The sequence below is a fragment of the Schistocerca nitens genome, chromosome 4 (genome assembly GCF_023898315.1).
Source record: "Schistocerca nitens isolate TAMUIC-IGC-003100 chromosome 4, iqSchNite1.1, whole genome shotgun sequence".
Taxonomy (NCBI): domain Eukaryota; kingdom Metazoa; phylum Arthropoda; class Insecta; order Orthoptera; family Acrididae; genus Schistocerca; species Schistocerca nitens.
In genome coordinates, this window is record NC_064617.1 from 403,085,123 (window position 1) to 403,108,957 (window position 23,835).

Genomic DNA, 23,835 nt, shown 5'->3' on the forward strand with positions numbered 1-23,835 from the left:
TCTTTAACACTGGTAGCATGCCGCGACAGCGTGGACGTGAACCGTATGTGCAGTTGACGGACTTTGAGCGAGGGCGTATAGTGGGCATGCGGGAGGCCGGGTGGACGTACCGCCGAATTGCTCAACACGTGGGGCGTGAGGTCTCCACAGTACATCGATGTTGTCGCCAGTGGTCGGCGGAAGGTGCACGTGCCCGTCGACCTGGGACCGGACCGCAGCGACGCACGGATGCACGCCAAGACCGTAGGATCCTACGCAGTGCCGTAGGGGACCGCACCGCCACTTCCCAGCAAATTAGGGACACTGTTGCTCCTGGGGTATCGGCGAGGACCATTCGCAACCGTCTCCATGAAGCTGGGCTACGGTCCCGCACACCGTTAGGCCGTCTTCCGCTCACGCCCCAACATCGTGCAGCCCGCCTCCAGTGGTGTCGCGGCAGGCGTGAATGGAGGGACGAATGGAGACGTGTCGTCTTCAGCGATGAGAGTCGCTTCTGCCTTGGTGCCAATGATGGTCGTATGCGTGTTTGGCGCCGTGCAGGTGAGCGCCACAATCAGGACTGCATACGACCGAGGCACACAGGGCCAACACCCGGCATCATGGTGTGGGGAGCGATCTCCTACACTGGCCGTACACCACTGGTGATCGTCGAGGGGACACTGAATAGTGCACGGTACATCCAAACCGTCATCGAACCCATCGTTCTACCATTCCTAGACCGGCAAGGGAACTTGCTGTTCCAACAGGACAATGCACGTCCGCATGTATCCCGTGCCACCCAACGTGCTCTAGAAGGTGTAAGTCAACTACCCTGGCCAGCAAGATCTCCGGATCTGTCCCCCATTGAGCATGTTTGGGACTGGATGAAGCGTCGTCTCACGCGGTCTGCACGTCCAGCACGAACGCTGGTCCAACTGAGGCGCCAGGTGGAAATGGCATGGCAAGCCGTTCCACAGGACTACATCCAGCATCTCTACGATCGTCTCCATGGGAGAATAGCAGCCTGCATTGCTGCGAAAGGTGGATATACACTGTACTAGTGCCGACATTGTGCATGCTCTGTTGCCTGTGTCTATGTGCCTGTGGTTCTGTCAGTGTGATCATGTGATGCATCTGACCCCAGGAATGTGTCAATAAAGTTTCCCCTTCCTGGGACAATGAATTCACGGTGTTCTTATTTCAATTTCCAGGAGTGTACTAATTGTTAGGGTTTCCTCCCGTTCCATTCATGTACGGAGCGCGGAAAGAATGATTATTTGAATTCATCCGTGAGTGCAGTAATTATTCTAATCTTTTCCTCGCGATCGCTATGTGAGTGACACGTAGGGGTTTGCGGTATACTCCTAGCTTCGTCATTTAAACAAGGTTTTTTAAATTTTGTTAATAGACTTTCTGCGAATAGTTTGTCTATCTTCAAGAGTCTTCCAATTCAGTTCCTTCAGTATCTGTGTCACTCTCCCATGGATCAAATTAACCTGTGACCATTCGTTCTGCTCTTCTTTGTCTACGACCAATATCACGTTTTATTCCTATTTGGTACGGGTCTCACACACTTGAACCGGTCGCATGAGTGGTTTGTAAGCAGTCTCCTTTGACTGCACATCCCCAGTACTCTATCAAACAACCGAAGTGTACCGCGTCCTTTACCCACGACTGAACCGATCTCATCACTACATTTCATATCCATACAATGCGTTGCACCAAGGTATTTATTTATATGAGTTGGCCAATTCCAGAAGTGACTCACTGATATTATGGTTAGAGGATATTATGTCTTTTTCGTATCGTGAAGTGCACAATTTTACATTTCTGAACATGTAAGTGAAGCTGCCAATCTTTGCACTACTTTGGAACTTATCAAGGTCTGATTGAATATTTATATATCTTCATTCAGACTCTACTTCATTGTATATAACTACATCATCCGCATAAAGGCTAAGATTAATATTAATATCGTTTGCAAGGTAATGAATATGTCACATGCACGGTAAGGGTTCCTACACACCCTGGTTCAGGCATACCGGCAGTTACTTCTACATCTGCCGGCCGCTGTGGCGGAGCGGTTCTAGGCGCTTCAGTTTGGAACGGCGCGACCGCTACGGTCGCAGATTCGAATCCTGCCTCGGGCATGGATGTGTGTGATGTCCTTAGGTTAGTTAGTTTTAAGTAGTTCTAAGCTCTAGGGGACTGATGACCTCAATTGTTAAGTCCCATTGTGCTCAGAGCCATTTGAACCATTTTGAACTTCTTCATCTGATGATGACTTCCATCCAAAATAACGCACTGCGTCCTTCTTACCAAAATGTCCTCAATCCAGTCACAAATTTCGCTTGATACCCCATATGATCGTACTTTTGACAGTAAGGGTAGGTGTAGTACCGAGTCAGATGCTTTCCAGAAAGCGAGAAATACTGCATCTATCTGACTGCCTTCATCCAGAGCTTTCAGTATGTTGTGTAATAAAGCGGGAAATGGATTTCACATGATCGTTTTCGGAATCCGTGCTGGTTAGCATTGAGGAGATCATTGTGTTCAAGACAGCTCATTACGATTGTTCTCAGAATACGTCCTAAGATTCTACAATAAAGCCATGTCAAGGATATTGGATACGCTTTTGAGAAAGAAATCAGAAGTAACTGGGTAAATTATGTAGGCGTGGGTGCAGATGGTGGTCATGGTATGACTGGCGCTTACGCTGGACTACAAGCTCTGCCCCTCGTGCTATTTGGACTTACTGTTTTATTCGCTGAGAAGCACTGGAATCAAAAAACTTGAGCCTTATCCTTCATGAAGTACTTCAGTCAGTGATCGAAGTAGTAAACTTCATTAAAATTCGGCCAGTTAATTAGAGATATTTTCTACAAATGTGCGTTGATATGAGGGCTGAGCACAGTCCTCTAATTTATTACGGTAACTCTTGCTCACTTTTTCGTGGTAAATGTTCTGAAGAACATTTATGAAACCTCATATGTACTTTACGATTAACTGGTTCAAAAGAATCACTTTAGTTCCAGGAAGCCCGTAGACGCCGATTTTGTTTTGAAATGGGCATATCGTTGTCACAATTCTGAATAATTCAGTTCACTGACTGTATCCTTTAAAGGTGATGATAACAAAACTCTGCAATTATCAGCATTCACGAAGAAATTACTATTGTGAAGAAAAATTTGGATGATAAGGATGAACCTTGCGTTTTGTCTTTTCATCATGCAGTTTTAAAAGGCAATGGAGTTTCATTTGAGTGAAAAACCGAAGCCAGTGTTTGTGGATCATTAAACTTAACTCTGCGATTACTTTCTGAAGTACTTTTCAAAAGAAGTTGCTAAACACAACTGGATCACAGATTATTTTAGTGGAGATCTTCGTTCATCACTTACCATTGAAGGACAAAAGCGTTTTATTAATATTTTTTCAGAGTTCCCATTGAAATCGAAGATCGTTTCCTCACCACTGCTTGAGTTTTCGAGTGTAGTGAAGCAGAAGCAGGGGCAAGTACATAACAAAGCACTACTTAGGTGACGTAGGTTTTGTAGCAATGGTAGTCATCAACGCGAAATACAGATCACGTAGGAATGAAGAGAAGTAGATATGCGTCGTAATTTCCAATATTATGTAGAGGTTTGAAGAACTGATGATCCAGAAACAAGCTCATCCTTTCCAGTGATTTCTTTCAAGGATAAAATGTAATATTAGAAGTTGATTAAAATGTGTAAAATAGTTAATACTAAACTTAAATTTAACCCGCACGTAGAGTGAGACGTCATGTGCAAAAGGATCCCCGGGTGGTCATGTTCAGCAGTTAACGCGAAAAATTAGAAAACCAATGCTGTATTCTACTCCTGTATTGTTCTAAGCCGTAGAATTTTTTCCAGCGATGCTAGTTCCACTACATTATGACAGAGCTTCTGTGTAGTTTAAAGGTTTATAGGATACCTTGCGACAAACTGAACCTTTAGTGGACGCATGAAAATTGGTCACGTAGTGCTGCTATTAGTGCCTTTCTCGCTATAGGCAGATGAGAGCGTGGGTCGTTGGTCTCTAACACATACTTTTTTTTACATAGATGCTCATCTTGTTATTTCATTTACCTCCATTTACAAGCATCATCTCTACTGTTTCAACCATAGTATCCCGCTAACGTATCCACATCATTTGCAGCATTTTCACCAATATTATTAGCACAGACTTATGGAACGTAGTTGTTACCTCACTCAGATGGAACAATATTATTGCTTTGCACCTAAATTATTGTATTTCATGCTGATGTTTTCATTTGGCCCAAACAAATTCCCTTCTTGATATCACAAGTATTGCTCAACGATCTTAGTAACGGTTCGACACACAAATTTAACTTAGATTGGACTGACCATCCGCGTTCTTTATTCCAGCAGTAATGGAACTGGTCAGTGGGCCTTCTTTCGTCAGGTACGACAAAATCCAATAAAGTTCAAATTGTAGTCCTGGAATTCGAATAGTTTTAACGATATTGATAAATAGCTTTATACAATTTTAACAATAATATGTGTTCAGACATTAATCTGAAATTGGTTTTATTATTTTTAGAAGAACTAACTATTTTTCGTACAATGTATGTATTTCAGTTTCAAGTCATTGACTTCGTAATAATTAGTTAAAAACTTTCAAAATAACTTGGAAAATGATAAACAATTATTTCTTATCTAAAAGATTTAGCTTGAGATTTACATATGATCTTTGTTCTTCTTGGTTAGTTGTTGAAAGTTGTATGTCAGTGGGAGTGAGATTTAGTTGTTGGCGCATTCTGCCATGTTGAACAGTTGTAATTTTATGATTTTACACCGCAAAGGTAATTAAATTTGTTCTATGTGATGAAAATGGTGAAAGTAATTGTGCATTGATGTGTTAGTTTATTTACATAAACGCTTTTCTTGAAAAGATAATGTACCTTTTTATTTGTGGAGCTATTATGATTGACTATAATGAAGACGTTCTAATTCTGAAGGCAATGTGGAAACATTGTAATGAAACAAAGGAAATGTATGAACAGATGAATGGATTTTAACCACACATTGTCCTTCTCTGAAACTCAGAATCCAAATGAAACTACCAAATGCAAATTAATCTTTCATCTAGCCACGATTTCGTCGATGAGCCCTAAGGAGAAGGTGAGTAATAAAACTTTTACCATACGACCTTCCTTTTCAGACATTTCTGGCTGGACTAGACTAACCTTGCCATTTCTAAGAAAGTGCATGTGATTTAAACGACAATTAAAGCCGTTTTTAGAGTCCGTACATTTAATTGGGTTGTGCTTCAATAGAAGGAGCGTCACCTCACAGTCCAGATAACCAGGCTCTGTAAAGGTTTTTATGGGAACAATATATAACCTATGAGACTTCTTAGAACACTGCCCAAGGACACTGTCCAAGGACACTGTCCACACGCCTGCTGCGACTTACTTTACTAACCTTTAGGATTCTGAGAATTGAAGCAACCTGTTTCGATTCTTATCCTCACACATCCACAACTGCAGAACCTGTCCACACCACTCCACACGCTTTCCAAAGAAATCCGGTTATGGTACGCATTTACAAACGCTTTGTCTAAAAATTCACAAACTAAATGTTAGAGTAGCTGACACCCATGAACAGTGCATCTTACTACACACGCATTTGTCGAACTAAAGCAACCATCGACATTTTGTAAGAGATCCTATGCAATGAAAATAGTGTCTATAATGTGCTGCCGGTTGGTAATTCTATAAATCTTTTGAATTCAAATTGGAAGGACTATACATTTCAAATTCATCTAAAAGGTTTCATCTTGTACTCCTTATCATTGTTGTTGTTGTTGTTGTGGTCTTCAGTCCTGAGACTGGTTTGATGCAGCTCTCCATGCTACTCTATCCTGTGCAAGCTTCTTCATCTCCCAGTACCTACTGCAGCCTACATCCTTCTGAATCTGCTTAGTGTATTCATCTCTCGGTCTCCCTTTACGATTTTTACCCTCGACGCCGCCCTCCAATACTAAATTGGTGATACCTTGATGTCTCAGAATATGCCCTAACCATCGATCCCTTTTTCTAGTCAAGTTGTGACTCAAACTCCTCTTCTCCCCAATTCTATTCAATACCTCCTCATTAGCTATGTGATCTACCCACCTAATCTTCAGCATTCTTCTGTAGCATCACATTTCGAAAGCTTCTATTCTCTTCTTGTCTAAACTATTTATCGTCCATGTTTCACTTCCACACATGGCTACACTCCATACAAATACTTTCATAAACAACTTCCTGACATTTAAGTCTATACTCGATGTTAACAAATTTCTCTTCTTCAGAAGCGCTTTCTTTGCCATTGCCAGTCTACATTTTATATCCTCTCTACTTCGACCATCATCAGTTATTTTGCTCCCCAAATAGCAAAACTCCTTTACTATTTTAAGTGTCTCATTTCCTAATCTAATTCCCTCAGCATCACCCGACCTAATTCGACTAGTCCTTGTCATCTGCATGCAAATTTTCCATGCTAAGCGAGGCTGGAGGAGGATGGCAGTGTTTCTTGAGCTTTAGATGTTTTGTAAAAGTAGCCTGATACGAATTACCACCGACTTTGTTGAGCATGTTCTAATTCTGAAGACAATGTGGGAACATTGTAATGAAACAAAGGAAATGTATGAACAGATGAATGCATTTTAACCACACATTGCCCTTCTCTGAAACTCAGAATCTAAATCATACTACCAAATGCAAATTAATCTTTCATCTAGCCTAAGGAGAAAGTGAGTAATAAAACTTTTACTGTGCGAACAGAGATACTGAATTTAATTGATGAAAGGAGTAAATATAAAAAATGCAGTAAATGGTGCAGGCAAAAAGGAATACAAACGTCTCGAAAATGAGAACGACAGGATGTGCAAAATGGCTAAGCAGGGATGGCTGGAGGACAAATGTAAGGATGTAAGGGCGTATGTCACTAGGGGTAAGATAGATACTGCCTACAGGAAAATTAAAGAAACCTTTGAAGTAAAGAGAACCACTTACATGAATATCAAGAGCTCAGATGGAAACCCAGTTCTAAGCAAAGACAGGAACGCAGAAATGTGGAAGGAGTATATAGAAGGTCTATACAAGGGTGATGTACTGGAGGGCAATATTATGGAAATGGAAGAGCATGTAGATGAAGATGAAATGGGAGATACGATACTGCATGAATAGTTTGACAGAGCACTGAAAGACCTAAGTCGAAACAAGGCCCCGGGAGTAGACAACATTCCATTAGAACTACTGACAGCCCGCCCTGACAAAACTCTACCATCTGGTGAGCAAGATGTATGAGGCAGGCGAAATACCCTCAGACTTCAAGAAGAATATAATAATTCCAGTCCCAAAGAAAGCAGGTGTTGACAGATGTGAAAATTACCGAACTGTCACTTTAATAAGCCACGGTTGCAAAATACTAACATGAATTCTTTACAGAGGAATGGAAAAACTGGGAGAAGTCGACCTCGGGGAAGATCAGTTTGGATTCCGTAGAAATGATGGAACAAGTGAGGCAGTACTGACCCTACGACGACCTATCTCAGAAAATAGATTGAGGAAAAGCAAACCTACGTTTCTAGCATTTGTAGACTTAGAGAAAGCTTTTGACAATGTTGACTGCAATAGTCTCAAATTCTGAAGGTGGCAGGGATAAAATACAGGGAGCGAAAGGCTATTTACAATTTGTACAGAAACCAGATGACAGTTATTAGAGTCGAGGGGCATAAAAGGGAAGCAGTGGTAGGAAGGGAGTGAGACAGGGTTGTAGCCTATCCACGATGTTATTCAATCTGTATATTGACCAAGTAGTAAAGGAAAAATAAGAAACATTCGGAGTAGGTACTAAAATCCATGGAGAGAAATAAAAACTTTGAGATTCGCCGATGACATTGTAATTCTGCCAGAGACAGAAAAGGACCTGGAAGAGCAGCTGAACGGAATGGACAGTGTCTTGAAAGGACGATATAAGATGAACGTCAACCAAAGCAAAACGAGGATAATGGAATATAGTCGAATTAAATATGGTGATGATGAGGGTATTAGATTAGGAAATGAAACGCTTGAAGTAGTAAATGAGTTTTGCTATTTGGGGAGCAAAATAACTGATGGTGATCGAAGTAGAGAGGATATAAAATGTAGACTGGCAATGGCAAGGAAAGCGTTTCTGAAGAAGAGAAATTTGTTAACATCGAGTATAGATTTAAGTGTCAGGAAGTCTTTTCTGAAAGTATTTGTATGGAGTGTAGCCATGTATGGGAGTGAAACGTGGACGATGAATAGTTTAGACAAGAAGAGAATAGAAGCTTTCGAAATGTGGTGCTACAGAAGAATACCGAAGATTAGGTGGGTAGATCACATAACTAATGAGGAGGTATTGAATAGAATTGAGGAGAAGAGAAATTTGTGGCACAACTTGAATAGAAGAAGGGATCGGTTGGAAGGGCATATTCTGAGGCATCAAGGGATCGCCAGTTTAGTATTGGAGGGCAGCGTGGAGGGTAAAAATCGTAGAGGGAGACCAAGAGATGAATACAGTAAACAGATTCAGTAGGCTGTAGATTGCAGTAGGTACCGGGAGATAAAGAAGCTTGCACAGAATAGAGAAGCATGGAGAGCTGCATCAGACCAGACTCTGGACTGAAGACCACAACAATAACAACAAGATTTACTTAGTCTAAAAGTGAAATGTAAGTAAATACCATATGTAGTGTCATGTCTGTATACACCGCGTCTTTGTGATAATGGCTCTTCCAACTCCTGTTGGCTTTTAGAATAAGGCATCTTTTTTAGCATACGATGCTAATACAGTTATTGTTGCAAGTGACTGAGAAAAGTGGCCTGTATAATTCAGTCATGTATTCAGAACTTCTTGGATATCTTCGGTTGTTTTCTTTTACCGTAGGAAAACTGTCAGTGTACAGTATAGTCTCCACAAGGAATAATACAAAGAGGAAAACTTTAATAGAAGATAGTGTAGCATGTGAGCAACTGCTTTTCATTTATGAGGCTAGTAATTTGTGAATCATGAAACCACTTTTAATAACTTAATTAATACCTGCTGAGTGTGTGCCTACCAATTTGAGATCTACATGTATGACTAGCTGTATGACTGAGCATCCTTATTATTTCCTCACTGAGTGTAAGATGTTTCCATCAGTTTCAGTATTATTTAAAACTTGGATGTCGCATGGAAGAACAGTTAAGACGACCTATTATGCCTACTCTCTGTCCCGTCTTAAATATGTGGTCATATTCTGAAGTAATTTGGTAGCAACTAAGCGAGTTTTCATAAGACAAGGAAACTGGACAAGAGTGACTAGGACTCGCGCCCATAGGGTTCAGGGCAAACTTGATTAGGTATATGTACATTGTTAATCTATCCTGGGAATCGAGAATCTCAACAATTTTTGCCTATTTTCGATACATATACTTGTAAGATATCGGTCAAAGGAATTCCAAGACCATGTCAAATCAGGCTTCTGTGGCCGAGCGGTTCTAGAACCTTCAGTCTGGAACCGCGCGACCGCTACGGTCGCAGTTTCGAATCCTGCCTCGGGAATGGATGTGTGTAATGTCCTTAGGGTAGTTAGGTTTAAGTAGTTCTAAGTTCTAGGGGACTGATGACCTCAGATGTTAAGTCCCATTGTGCTCAGAGACATTTGAACCATTTTTGAACCATGTCAAACACTCTTCAGTAGTTTCTCAGACTAGCTCGGACATACAAAAGGAAGTGAGCAGGCGACTTCAGCTACACAGATAGATATAGACGGCAAAAAGATGGTTCGATGCTGAATGCTACAGCAAAAGGAACACTGTTCTAAGAACGCTCCACAGATTAAGAAACCAGCACGATGAGGAAACATACAAACTGTACGCTGAAGAGAGGAGAATCTACAAAAAACTAATAGAACAGAAGAAAAAAGAATACATAGAAAGAGAGACAAAAAGAGAAGCGGATGAAGCCCAGAAAGACGCATATATAGCAGCAAGACCAAGAAAAATGGCTCATACACCAAATATAGACATGAAGGAATGGGAAGACCACTTCAGTAAGATACTGAACAAACGAGGAGTCAAAACACCTCCAAAGAAAGAGAAACAACATCAAACTAAGGAAAAAGACAATATATGGGAACCTCTAAATGAAGAAGACGTGAAAGATGTAATAAAAGCACTGAAGAACAAGAAAGCAGCAGGACCCGATAATATATATAATGAGCATATAAAAGATGCAAAAGAGTCCCTCCAACACGTATGGACCAAACTATTTAACAAATGCCTGGAACTTGGAAGAATTCCTACACAATGGAGACACTCGACAATAAAAGTTCTCTACAAAGGAAGAGGAGACCCAACGGATCCAAACAAGTACAGAGGCATAGCCCCGGAAAATACTCAATTCAAGATGTTTTCGAAGATAAGAACATAAAAAATCCAAGCCTCTGTGGACAGTCATCTCCCAGAACGACAAATGGGTTTCAAATCTGGAAGATCAACAATTACGGCAGTCAGGCTTCTTCTAAACAACATCGACGAAGCGCTGCAAAAGATACAAATATTCTGCACAGTGTTCATAGACTTTACCAAAACCTTTGATCTACTGGAAAGAGATCTCATAGTCCGAAAACTGGAAAACACAATGGGAGAAGATAGCGTATGGGCAAGAATAATCAAGTCAATCCCTGAATACAACTTAATCACAACATCAGACAACCTCTCTTTTTCGAATCCCGTTCTGCAGTCGAACGGAGTTTTACAGAGTGACCCAATGAGCCCTTTGCTGTACATTCTTGCCACTGAAGGAGTACTCCGAAATGGAGAAAATGAAGAAGATGTATATGTATATGCAGACGCTGACGACATAGCCGTAGGTTCAACAGATATACAGAAGCTGCTGAGAATCATTGAGAAAATAGGCAATTGGTGCAGTGAACACAAACTACACATAAATATAACAAAGACAGAAACTGTAATTTTCAGAAAAGGAGGCAAAATACCCAAGAAAGCGGAAATCAGCATCAGAGGACAAAGAATAAAAATCTCATCAGACTTTAAATACCTAAGAGTGACATTGCAACCAACAGCCAAAAGCTTCACAAAACATACAACAGAACGTGCAGCCCAAGTAATAATAGCAAAAGAGGACATCAAAAAGATCTGCTTACTCAGTCTAGAAACAGCCATGAAATTATTCAACACAATAATATTGCCAATCCTGGCCTACGGGATGGAGATTACATGGGACCAACAGAAAGAAAAAATTCTAGAAACACTAGAAAAGGTAAAATCGACTTATCTAAAAGGAGCACTAGGTCTCTCAAAGACAACAAGATCTAGACTAGTGTACCCGCTAGCGAGAGAGACATTCCTAATTGAAGACATCAGACTTCGATATATGATGCCACACACCAGGGCTTCCAGAAAGCAACTGAAGATCATGGAAGACAAACGAGAAAAAATAGGGCCAGAGTTCTATGGCACTGAAGCAATGACGAACCGCTCATGGACAGCACCAAACTTCGAACAGCGACATGTCGTAACTAGACTTTCTATTCACGGCTTTCATCATCTAATCTGCCAAAACAAAACTTATAACGGCCCAACCAAAACCTGTATATGTGAACTGTGTAACGAAGCCTGTGGACGATATCACGTAGTACTGTGCAGTAAAAGAGTGAAATCGATAAATGAAAACGCAAAAGTGTAAAATGTTAAGCAGAGTAACTGTATATCGCTATTTGGATGCAATTTCATTAAATAAAGATAGATATACAATATTTATTGAAATATTATTATTTATTTACAAAAACATGCCTACATTTTATGTTTGCATGCAGTAATTTTCATCTATTGTGCTTTTGAAGGACGATGAATGCAATGTATATTCTAATGGCAAAACTATTTTTTTGAGTGATATAATTACAATTTAACAATCCTAAGATCTTTTTTTGCTTGTACTACGAAACCTTGCTTGTTGCCTAATTTGATGATTCCAGGTCAACGGGCAGTGCGCCTAAGTTTTTATGAGTGGGTTTGCGAGTTTCAAAATACGTGACGTAAATGGCCGAATCTTTTGATTGAATTGAATTAGGAGCTTAAATGTTTTACGCCATCATGGGACCACAGGGCTTAGTATGGGATATGAATTCGAACTTGATATACCAGCTTTCGGTGTGAACTGTGCATTTTTCGCCAACTTCACGGTTGTAGGTCAACGTGAAGTATTCTGTAAGTTTTGATGAGCGTGTTTCCGAGTACCGAAATATGTCGCATAAATGGACGTATCTCTTAATAGCGTTGAGTTAGCCGTTTAAGATTCTCCTATAGCCAGGAGGACCATAGGCCTTAGTATGTGACATAAATTTGATCTTGGTACACCAGACCTTTCAAGAGGAAATGGGGTCTTGACAGACAGAGAGACAAACGGATGGATGAAAAAGGACAGACAAATATTTTTTGTGTTTTATAATGACAAATTAACTATTTTCGGATTTTTTCCTTTGCTTGTGATGTGAAATGTTTCTTCTTGCCGAAATTCGTGATTCCAGATCAACCAGAAGTACCATATGGGTTCTGATGAGTAAATTTTCGAATAACAAAATATGTGACACAAATGGCCGTATCCTTTTATTGCATTGACTTAGAAGTTTAAAAGTTTTACACCGACAAGGACAGGACATCTCAGTACGTGATGTAAATCTGAACTCGGTAAGTCTATCTGTTCTTGAGCATAAGGGTTCTCAGCTGTAGGAGAGACAGACAAAAGTACAACAAAGCAATCCTATACGGATTCCGTTCTTGCAGTTCGAGGTATCGAACTCTAAACAGGCCATTATAATCTTAAAGGATATAATCCAAGAGACTCCTGTAAGCCTCTGTTGAAGAGTTTAGGTTTTCTACCTTTAACGTGTACCTACATTATGGAAACTATCGTTTTTTTTAACCTAACGGAATTGACAAGTAATAGCAGACTATTTAAATGTTGATAATCATCACCATAACAATGTTGCTGTTGTTGTTGTTATTGTTATCTTCAGTCCGAAGATTGGGTTCATGCAGCTCTCCACACTACTCTATTACGTGCAAGCCTCTTTACCTCCGAATAACTGCTGCAAATTACATAATTTTGGACCTGCTCTCTGTAATACCATAAATAAAATAAGTAAATTCCAACAGAAAATATAAAACAACAAACTATAACAAAGAAAGCAAGCGAAATGAGAATATGCAAACTATATGGAAGTAGGCAAGTGATAGAGACGTGTTAGCAGCTACTATCTGGACGCGGAATGGAAGAACACGGGCACTTAGGTATTTTCTGAAGGCAGTTAGGTATCGTCATATGACGTCAATATCCGGTTCGAAACGTCAGCGCAGCCAGGCGTTTTACTGGTGCGATACACTCCCGGTTTCCTGATAGTTACTGTCGCTAAATCCTTGCGAGGTCTTCTCTCCTATGCCTGGACTCGCTAGTGCAGCGCCACCTGTCAAACCAGTGCGCGTTTAGCCGCGCCTGTCTAATGTGTCACCCTGTGCTTCGCATACCAGAAAACTCCTATTCAAAAACAGCACCTCACGATCTAGCTTATGGGCCTACGTATTAATACCTTCAAAACAAGATAATCCTACACCATAACCTATGATAGGAGATGTGGGAGCCTTATACGCAAAGGCAAAAGGACGTAAAAGAAAATCTGAGACGTACATTTGATGGCGAAGTACGATGCAACTAGTTTCTCGTATACAAGGCAATAAGTAATCTAAAAAAATAATCGATTTTCTATTTTTAATAGTACTAGTGTTGACAACTAGATATTTAGGTTTTCAAAGAAAGCATAAACAAAGCAGGTACCGAAAACAATGAGCTTTAGATCCAGAAAAGAAAAGACGCTAGAGCTTGGTAATCCGCCCATTCTGTGCTTTGTTAAGGCTTTACCTCTGACAGGAGAGCAGAAGAAAACACGGCAGTGATGACACCAGCGTAAACGTTCTCCAGTCGCCAGCTGCCCATGCGGTGAGAGGAGTCAGTATTGAACCCACACTGTGCATTAAGGAGAACATGAAGTTCACTGTTGAGCGGAACATGACGTCCGACAATTCCAGTCCTGAAAAGGTTTGACTTGAGTCACTGATTGATATACTGTGTTATATACTGTGTTACAATCTAATTAACTGTTCAAGAAAATGTACAACATGGTAAATGTCTTTCGTTCACTGCTGAAACAGAAATGTTTATACAATTGTTATCACGTTTTAAGAGTAATTCTTCTCCCCTGTACATTTAAACTTTTTGTAGTAATTATCAGTGCAGTTATTTATTCAAGAAACTGTACGTGGTTTTATGCGTTTCTGAAAAGGTGTTATCACGCAGGTAATTCTAAAGTTCTCATTACGTTGTAATACCAGTTCTCCTCACAATATTCTTGCCGGATCTGCAGCTGTGTCAAAAGATCATCTTGCCACGGTATTTTAGCATATCATCTGGCCGCCGTCTCTCGGTGAGAACATTTTTTGCTGAATCTCGCTGAAACTGATTCCTGCCGTAAACAACAGCCCTTATGCACGGAAAAAAAAATCCTCCACCAAAAAGGAGTTGTGCGAGATAAACGAAAGTTGCCAGGTGTATTACTACATCCGAAAGATGAGTTCTATCCAGATATAGCTCCAGTCCAGTAAGAATGGTGCGCCAGCATGAGTGGCCGAACGGTTCTAGGCGCTACAGTCTGGAACCGCGCGACCGCTACGGTCACAGGTTCGAATCCTGCCTCGGGCATTGATGTGTGTGATGTCCTTAGGTTAGTTAGGTTTAAGTAGTTCTAAGTTCTAGGGGACTGATGACCTCAGAAGTTAAGTACCGTAGTGGTCAGAGCCATTTGAACCATAAGAATGGTGCTTTTAGCACCACTACGAGAATGCACACCGGGTTTCCCTTAAATACGCACTGTCACGGTCGTGAGCGTTAATTAACTTTGGACATAGGGAATTTGTGTTACTCAAGAATGCCTTTAAGACGACGAAGACGCCATTATACGACGAAAACGCCTTTATCAACAGCTCACTGAGTTTGTGCAGCACCGCTACGAGAAACTGGATGTTCGTTCTGCGATACCGTAGAATGACTTCGCAGGAATGTAGCCTTCGTACTGATTGCTGGCATTGGTGATCACTGGAAGGTTCGGCCACAAGAAGGCCATGTTTCGGACAGCCACGTAGAATTACCGACAGGGAAGACTTTCTTGTTCGGCGTATGGATCTGGCGCATCTTACTGCAGCAGGAATTTGAGCAGCAGTGGACTGTTACAAATTGGTTAAGTACGGCCCCGAGCAAATCGCCCTGCAGCGTGCATTCCAGTGACCCCAAACCACCACCATTTGCGACTTTAGTGATGTCGGGTGAGAGCTCACTGGAGGACAGCGTGGGGATGTGTTGTGTTTCCTGATGAAAACCGGCCCCGCTTCCGTAACAGTAATGGCGGTGTATTGGTTAGAATGAGGCCAGGGGAGCGCCTGAAACAAACCTGCCTGCGGCCAAGACACACTGGACCTACATCTGAAGTTATGATCTGGTCCCCGATTTTGTATAACAGCAGGAGCACTCTCGTGGCTACCCCACGAACCCTGACTGCAAATTTGCCCATTAGTCTGGTGATCCGACATTCGTGAATAGCATGGCAGGGGGTGTTTTCCAACAGGATAATGTTCGTCCGCATACAGACGTTGTAACACAACATGCTCTGCACAATGTCGACTAGTTGCCTTCTCCTTCTAGATCACCAGATCTGTCTCCAGTTGAGCACATATGGAATATCATTGGACGACAAATCAAGCGACATCCACAACCATGTGCAGCAGACTTGGAAGTCCATCCTGCAGACTCTCACCCGGCTCCTCTACGACACAATGCATGCACGTTTGCATTCTTGCATTCAACATTCTGGAAGTTACACATTAGCTATGACTTCTCTCGCATTTACATTAACATGTGAACTTGCAACTTTAATCACTTAAATATGTTACCTAGATAAATATAGTCCCAAAATTTCATTATTCCACAATAATTATTTCTTGGCCTTGTGATTTTTATCCGTGTATATATGCCGTGGAAAACCAACAACTTCTGCGCCAAAATCCGCCACGGATTCCCCCCTGCAAGTCAAGGTACAACACCCCAGTGGTTTTAATGACAGATGAAGCAGGAGTCCATATTTGACTCAAAGAATAATCAGGGTCTCCATTTATAATGTTATCCAGCAGTCTAAACTTTTTTATCCGCTTCTTATGAGTCATGGCGCAACCAGCGAGAAACAGGAAGAAGAATCTGCGTCTCGTCGTACGTCATTCTGTATCCACTGGTTAGACAGTGTTCCGACACCGAACTCTATAACATTGTGTGCCGCGCAAGGCGGCACATATGGACTTCAAACCTCGTGAGCGGGCTTCGACGCCAACGTCTTTGGGACCACCCTCTGGCCGCGAGGCGGAGTGACCACGACTTCATTCCGAATTAGCTCCTGGACACGGTATGATTTGGCAAGTAAAGCTCCAAGACAAGCAGTAGAAAACCTGGCCGTGTGCCGGTGGGGATTATCTGTTGAAATGTAAGCCCAGGAAGAAACAAAAAAACGTTCAAATGTGTGTGAAATCTTATGGGACTTAACTGCTAAGGTCATCAGTCCCTAAGCTTACACACTACTTAACCTAAATTATCCTAAGGACAAACACACACACCCATGCCCGAGGGAGGACTCGAACCTCCGCCGGGATCAGCCGCACAGTCCATGATTGCTGCGCCTCAGACCGCTCGGCTAATCCCGCGCGGCCGGGTGAAACAGACAGCAAAATTCCTGCTGGGCTCAAATAGATCGTCATTGAGCGTGACTCTCATCTCCGATAGCTGTCGACCAGTGTCTTTTATCGACAACCTTTCTTACACCGTCTTACATGGCTGCAAGTGGTACACCACTCCTTACACACGTGTTTGACGGTCCGCGTCGGCACACCGAGAAGTCGAGCAACTTCATTCACGTTTTGGTCTTCGGCAGGTACAGGCACGATAATTCCTTTTGCCAGTCTGTCACGTCACCATTCACGCTGCACAACCGACCAGCACATCACTGACACGACTTTCGCCTGGCTTGGAGGGCCACGTGGCTACCCGGTACCGTTTGTAAACCGTCTACAGCGGAAATTGGTAGGTTGACGTTCATGTACGTACAAAAAATTATTTCAGTTTCAGAAAAATTGGATGGTTTATTGGAAAGAAAGGGCTTCACAAACTGAGAAAGTCCTTAACTCTTTGGTATACCTGTGGACGCTATGCAAGCTATTCTTCGGTCTGGCATTATTTGATAGAGTTGTTGGATGTCCTCCTGAGGGATAGCGTGCCATATGATGTCCAACAGGCGCGTTGGATAGTCGGTATCCCCAAGTGATCGGAAGGCCCTGCTCCAAAAGTTCTTAATTGTAGAGAGATCAGGTGACCTTGGTGGCCAAAGTATGGTTTGGCAAGCACGAAGACGAGCAGTAGAAACTGCCACGTGTGCCGGGGGGCATTATCTTCTTGAAATGTAAGCCCACGTTGGCTTGTCATGAAGGGCAACAAAACAGGGAGTGGCATACAGTCGAAGTACCGCTGTGGTATCAGGTTGCTGCGGATGAAAATCGGAGTGGTCCTGCTATGAAAAGAAATGCCACCCCAGGCCATCAGTTCTGGTTGTCGGGTCATATTGTGGGTGATAGTCACGTTGATGTCCCACCACTGTCCGGGGCGTCTCGTCATCGGTGCTCAGTTCGAAGTGGGACTCATCACTGGGGACAATACCACTCCAGCCAGTGAGATTCTAAGCCGTAAACGTGTCTGGAGACGCCCCAGACACCAACCTAACTGTCACCCGCAAACGTCCTGACAACCACGAGTGGTGGCCTGGTTGCCATTTTATTTCATAGCGGGACCCTTTTGGTTCTCAACTGCGGCACCCTTACAGTACAGCGGTACGTCGACGACATTCTACTCCCAACTTTTGTTGCCCTTCGTGCCAAGCCGCCCTGAGCTTAAATTTCAGCAAATTAATACCCGCCCGCACATGGCAACGTTGCTTGTCAAACCCTGTCTTGGTCAGAATGGTCACCGGATCTCTCCCTAATTGATATCGCTCAGAGCATTATGTGCAGGACCCACGAACCCGCTGGGGATTTTGACTATCTAACTCCTCAGTTGGACATAATTTGGCAGGATATCCTTTCAGAAGCACATCCAACAACTCTGTCAATTAGTGCCAAGCCCAATAACTGGTGGCACAAGGGCCAGGTTTGGACCGACGCGTTATTGTCTTGCTCAGTTTGCGAAGTTCTTGTTCTTGAATAAATCATCCAATTTTTCTGAAACTGTAATCAATTCGTTGCTGCACATCTACATCACTTCTACCGATTTCCGTCACATTCGTGATACTTTTCTTTTTTCGACATGACGTGAATTTGTAAAACGAAACACATCGCTCTGGACTTTCACATATGCCAGGGCTGTTGTAGAAATCTGCATCAGGTCACCCCGTTTTGAGTTTTCGGTCGTCTTTCTAATATCGTTCAAAGCAAGCGCCGAGATAGTTACTTTGAAAAAGACATGGTAAATTTCCTTCCGCATCCTTCCCGATAGTACGAGAGCCCAGAACCAACACCAGGTCTCACCGTTTTACGGACAAAACAATATACAATCGTTAGCGTAGATGATCCTGAACCCAACTAGGTGGACAGTAACTGTAGAAAGCGTCGCAGCTGCACGGCGGTCCATTTCTGCTACGTGAAACAAAATTTACGGATAATCTTCGTACATGCATAGGTGAAATGGAGGACAGTGGCACGTTAGTTGGTATAAACTTATATTAAAAATGAGGAAATTCCTCCAGCTGTATTTAAAGTGTCGATTTAATTTTGGCAACTAGTTTCAACGTTGTAACAACGTCATCTTCAGGCCCAACACTTGCTGACGTCAACTACGTGCGGCTGATACTAGAAGTCAGTGGTTAGATATGAACGTGCTCCGTGTGGAAGGTGGGTAGTAACTCAAAGAGCTTCACAAACTGAGCAAGTCCTTAGCTCTTTGGTCCACCTCTGGACGCTATGCTACCCCGTTACATTGAAGTTTCGCATTTGCTTGAAACAGTCGGTTGCTCTAGCAATATTTTTACCTGCTTTTCATGGTATTGCCGGCTGGGATTAATATCGCGCTTTCTATCGCAAGGCGCAAAAGTGGCCGCAGACCGTGCTGAAAAATTCTATATGCTATCAAAAGGCTTTCACCGATTCAGGCGGATTTGCTTCTGACACTAGAAACGTATAGAACGTTTTAGAAGAGCTCACGTGCAACTTCTAAAGCGAAAAACAATTAATAATGTCTGGTTAAATTCAACATTCTTACACAAACATATCAAATGAAAAGTGAACATTCTTCTACAGCTTCTAAATCTGGATTTACCTAATTTTGACACCTGCAGTCTACTGCACGTGAAACAGAACTGGAATATCATTTATTGAAAACAAGACATATTCCGCAAATATGGAGCAACGCTCATACGAAAAATGTGACAGGTCTTGACCGCACAGATTTATGGTGGTATGACGACGAGGGATGTAACCGTTTTTCATGATTCTCGGGTAGACAACTACCCGAGATAAGCGACGTTATTTTAAACGAAGAATGAGTATGGTTTAGTTAATATGAATTTCACTGTAATATTTTTATGTAGATATGAGTAACTTTCACTAATTATATTTGTTTTCCAAGCAAAGACACTCAAGAAATTGGTTGTGAACTGAAAGGAGATATTGAAGAAGATGATAGTGTTGAAGAGTCCAACAGTGATTAAGAACGTTCACATTTTTATACTTAAATAAAACGTATTTTTTGAACCTTATCCCATTTCCTTCTTGTCTAATTCATTTAAAGCATCGTTCAGTACGATGGTTTCTAGTAAGCTAGTTGTTAATATCGGAACTGGAAGGTTGCAGGCTATTCATTGGGTTGCAACGTAGACCTTCATAAGCCTCAATGCGAACTTGTAAGAATTTTCGAATACCGAAATGCTGTCTGATTAGTAAGGTACTGCAGTAAACTTGTCTAATATCAATTTTATATGCATCTGGGCAACGTATTTTATCGTCTGATAAAATTTTTTAACGTTTTCATAACGATCTCGAAATGGAAAATTCTCGTATTTCCTTTTGAAAAATGATTCTGGCGCATTAATTGACTCAAATATACTAATAAAACAGACTTCCCGACTGTTTCCTATAATTTTATTTTTCAAATCATTCCCCTGTTTGCAGCCACGCCACATGCGCCTGAAAAACGGGTTTTTCGTTTTTTAAATCTATTATTCAACTGCATTCTCAAAATTAGACATATTGCTATGATAAATTTCAGTAATATTTGTTGAGATTTTGGAACATGCTGTCATTATATGTGATGCAAAATTTTTTTGAAATTAGTATTTTTTCGTTTAGGGTAATCGAATCTCTGTCGATTTTATACTGTTTTGGCCGTACTACTATAAGACAAAAATTTTGGTCGTACGCTCTCGTAGTACGAGTTCGAGTTTGTGCTTCATCTCTGATGACATCGGTGTCAACGGGACGCTAAACCTTACACTTCTCTCTTTCTGTACACAGACACCTCCATCGTGACACGATGTGCTTTACAAATGATGTAAGAGAGTGATTAGTAATCAGAGTCTCCATTAAGTATAAATCTGTGATCTGCAGACAAAAGAGAAAAACACATATAATTCCTGATGCATATTGCTTGATGAAAACTGTATTTCCATAATTAAAACATTCTGACAGCAGATTCTATAAACTACACCAGAAATTAATTAATTATGAGCTCGAAAATGGTCAGATTTTTATATCCGCAATGATATTTTCCTGAAGTTTAATGTTAGCACAGAATAAATAAATGTGGGGAGTTTATTCAAGAATCTTCTGATGTTTTCTAGATCGAAATCTTAGAACCAGCAGTGAAACGTTAACGTATAGGAGTATTTACACTTATTCATCGTATCTCACCAATAGAGACGGTTGCTTCTGTTGTCGAGCTGTCTGCGGCGGTCCCAATCACGGACAGCACAATAAATAAGGAATATATTGCTGTCGCTGGTACGCTAAGACTGCGACAGGACGCTATCAAGATAAGAGATACAAAATACTGAATGCGACGCCCAAACCTGGAAACAGAATTTTACACTTATATGATTGCGTAACCACTCTCAGAACGAGGCTGAGATACTAAGAAAACACAAATCTGACGTTACGAGAAATTAAAACATTGTTTTAGAGTATTTCTTTGAGGACATACACTCTCTAAAAAAAAAAAATCCAAATGGGACGAAAGTCGATAGATCTGACGTACGTGTACAGGCAAACAACGGATAACTGACGTACGTGTACAGGCAAACAGCGGATAACAGGTTCAGCCACCTCCCGCCATAATGCACGTATTTGTTCAGTTTACGTTGATTCACAGAATTGTTGGACGTCTTCCTGAGGAATATAGTGCAAAATAATGTCCAATTGGAGTTTTAGATCGTCAAAATCCCGAGATGTTTGAAGGGCCCTGCAAATGATGCAGCAAAAGTTCTAAACTGAGGGAGATCCCGCGACCTTGGTGTTCAAGGCAGGATTTAGCGAGCACGAAGACAAGCGGTAGAACCTCTTGCCGTGTGCGGGTGGGTATTATCTTCTTGAAATGTAGGCCAAGATTGGCTTGCCATGAAGGGCAACAAAACAGGGAGCAGAGTATCGTCGACGTACCGCTGTGCCCTAAGGGTGTTGTGGATGAGGATGAACACCAAAGTGTTCTTGCTATGTAGCTGACATAACGAAACCAGGCAACTGAAGGTCGCACGTGTCACCCCGCTACTCCCACCCTACTTCACTCCTGGCCTTGTATTGTTGCCATGTAAAGTACCGAATGGTCACGCGTCACAGTTCGCTGCTTCCGAGTATTCTGTTTCGCTGTGTTCCATGAATTCATTGTGTTTTGCAGATAAGAGTGATACAGTAAAACTACATTTGTGCATACCATAGTTTGCTAGTCCGCGTCTTTTTTGTGGACGCCCTTACTAAATGGACTTTAGGGAACAAACAAAACATGTAGTTTTTTGACAAACTACATCATGACGGAAAAGAGAGAAGGAACATTAGCTTCGGTTGAGCACAAAAATTGATGGCAGACGCATGTGAAGTCTCAAATGGTTCAAATGGCTCTGAGCACTATGGGACTCAACTGCTGTGGTCATCAGTCCCCTAGAACTTAGAACTACTTAAACCTAACTAACCTAAGGACATCACACACATCCATGCCCGAGGCAGGATTCGAACCTGCGACCGTAGCAGTCGCACGGTTCCGGACTGCGCGCCTAGAACCTGTGAAGTCTCCTCAGAAAGAACAGAACAATGTTTTAGCGTCACCGAAACTGCTCCGAAGGTTGTTGGCATGTGTGCTGTCTTCTATTCGTCATGACAAGGATTTAAACGGGAAAGTAGGTTTATACAAACGGACTCACCATCTTAATGAAGTGGTCCGCAGGACTGTCTTAGAGTTCTATAATTCAGTACCTTACAGCCAGCAAACTTAGTGCCCAGCTACGACACGAAATCGAGTACTACACGAAAGCTTAGAAAGGTCAGTTTTTTGCCTTTTAAAAGACAGCGGTTTTAGCACAGAATGTGTAAAAATGGACGCAAATTTCTTGTGTAGTGAAGGGATGTTGCTGCATCGAGAGCTACATTTTGGAGACTGTTCGTTTAGTGATTACGGCGGACAATAGGCCACTGTTATAAAGCGTCTGTAACAGCTACTATAATGTAATCGCTTCGGGAGGAAGGTAATATTTTCGGTCCTATTAAGACGAAGCCGGCCGTTGTGGTCCATCGGTTTCGAGGCGCTTCAGTCTGGAACCGCGCGACCGCTACGGTCGCAAGTTCGAATCCTGCCTCGGGCATGGATGTGTGTGATGTCCTTAGGTTAGTTAGGTTTAAGTAGTTCTGAGTTGTAGGGGACTGACGACATAAAATGGTAGGTCCCATAGTGCTCAGAGCTATCTGAACTATTTTAAGACTAGCAAAAATCCTGGCGCTCGGATTCTTTAGTAAGTAAATCGTTCTCAGAGGTGAGACGATACACCAATAACATGGCAAATGTTACCAAAATTAATTTCATAGTTTTCTTAACAACTTTCTGGCTGGAAGGCAAATTCAACAGAGACGACATTTCGAACTGCTTTCGGTATTTTATTTCCTATCTCAAATACTTTTATTTTATATTCCATACTAAAAAAAATACAGATATCTACTATTTTTCCGGAATGTTTACTAACATTTGAAATTATTACCAACTGACGATGTTGTAAGTGGGAGAGATGACCTTGACCTGCTCAGTTTGGTGATAGTCACTAGAAATAATATTTTAGAAGCATATTTTAAGTATTTCTCAATGAAGAATGAAATTTAGAGTCACATTGTGCAGAGCTGCAGAGTCTCGCGCCGGTAATATTGAATACAATGTGCTTCGGCTTCCAGCTGCGTTAAGTAATTAAAATAGCACTAGCCTTCGACCGAGCACTCCTGGACTATTGCCAGGGACAATGACATTTTAAACATTTAACACTGTTGCTAGCCCGAGTACATTTTATTCAAGAGCCAAGTTGCTAACTTTTACTAGCAGTACCGTAATGAGAAACTGATTACCACATTACAACTTTGATTAAAATATTCATATAAAACAAATCATCACCAGATAATTGTGGACCTGGGGTTCAAAA

General features: G+C 41.7%; 1 protein-coding gene across 1 annotated transcript in view; it reads right to left on the bottom strand.

The window, feature by feature from the left end:
* Positions 1 to 23,835, bottom strand: part of LOC126251806 (solute carrier family 22 member 7-like) — an 85,566-nt gene that overhangs the window by 27,460 nt on the left and 34,271 nt on the right. Inside the window, exons 4-5 of the mRNA XM_049952450.1 lie at positions 21,080 to 21,237; positions 13,956 to 14,124 (exon numbers count right to left, since the gene is read on the bottom strand). Coding sequence (XP_049808407.1) covers positions 13,956 to 14,124; positions 21,080 to 21,237 — 327 coding nt within the window. The remainder of the gene's footprint in view (positions 1 to 13,955; positions 14,125 to 21,079; positions 21,238 to 23,835) is intronic.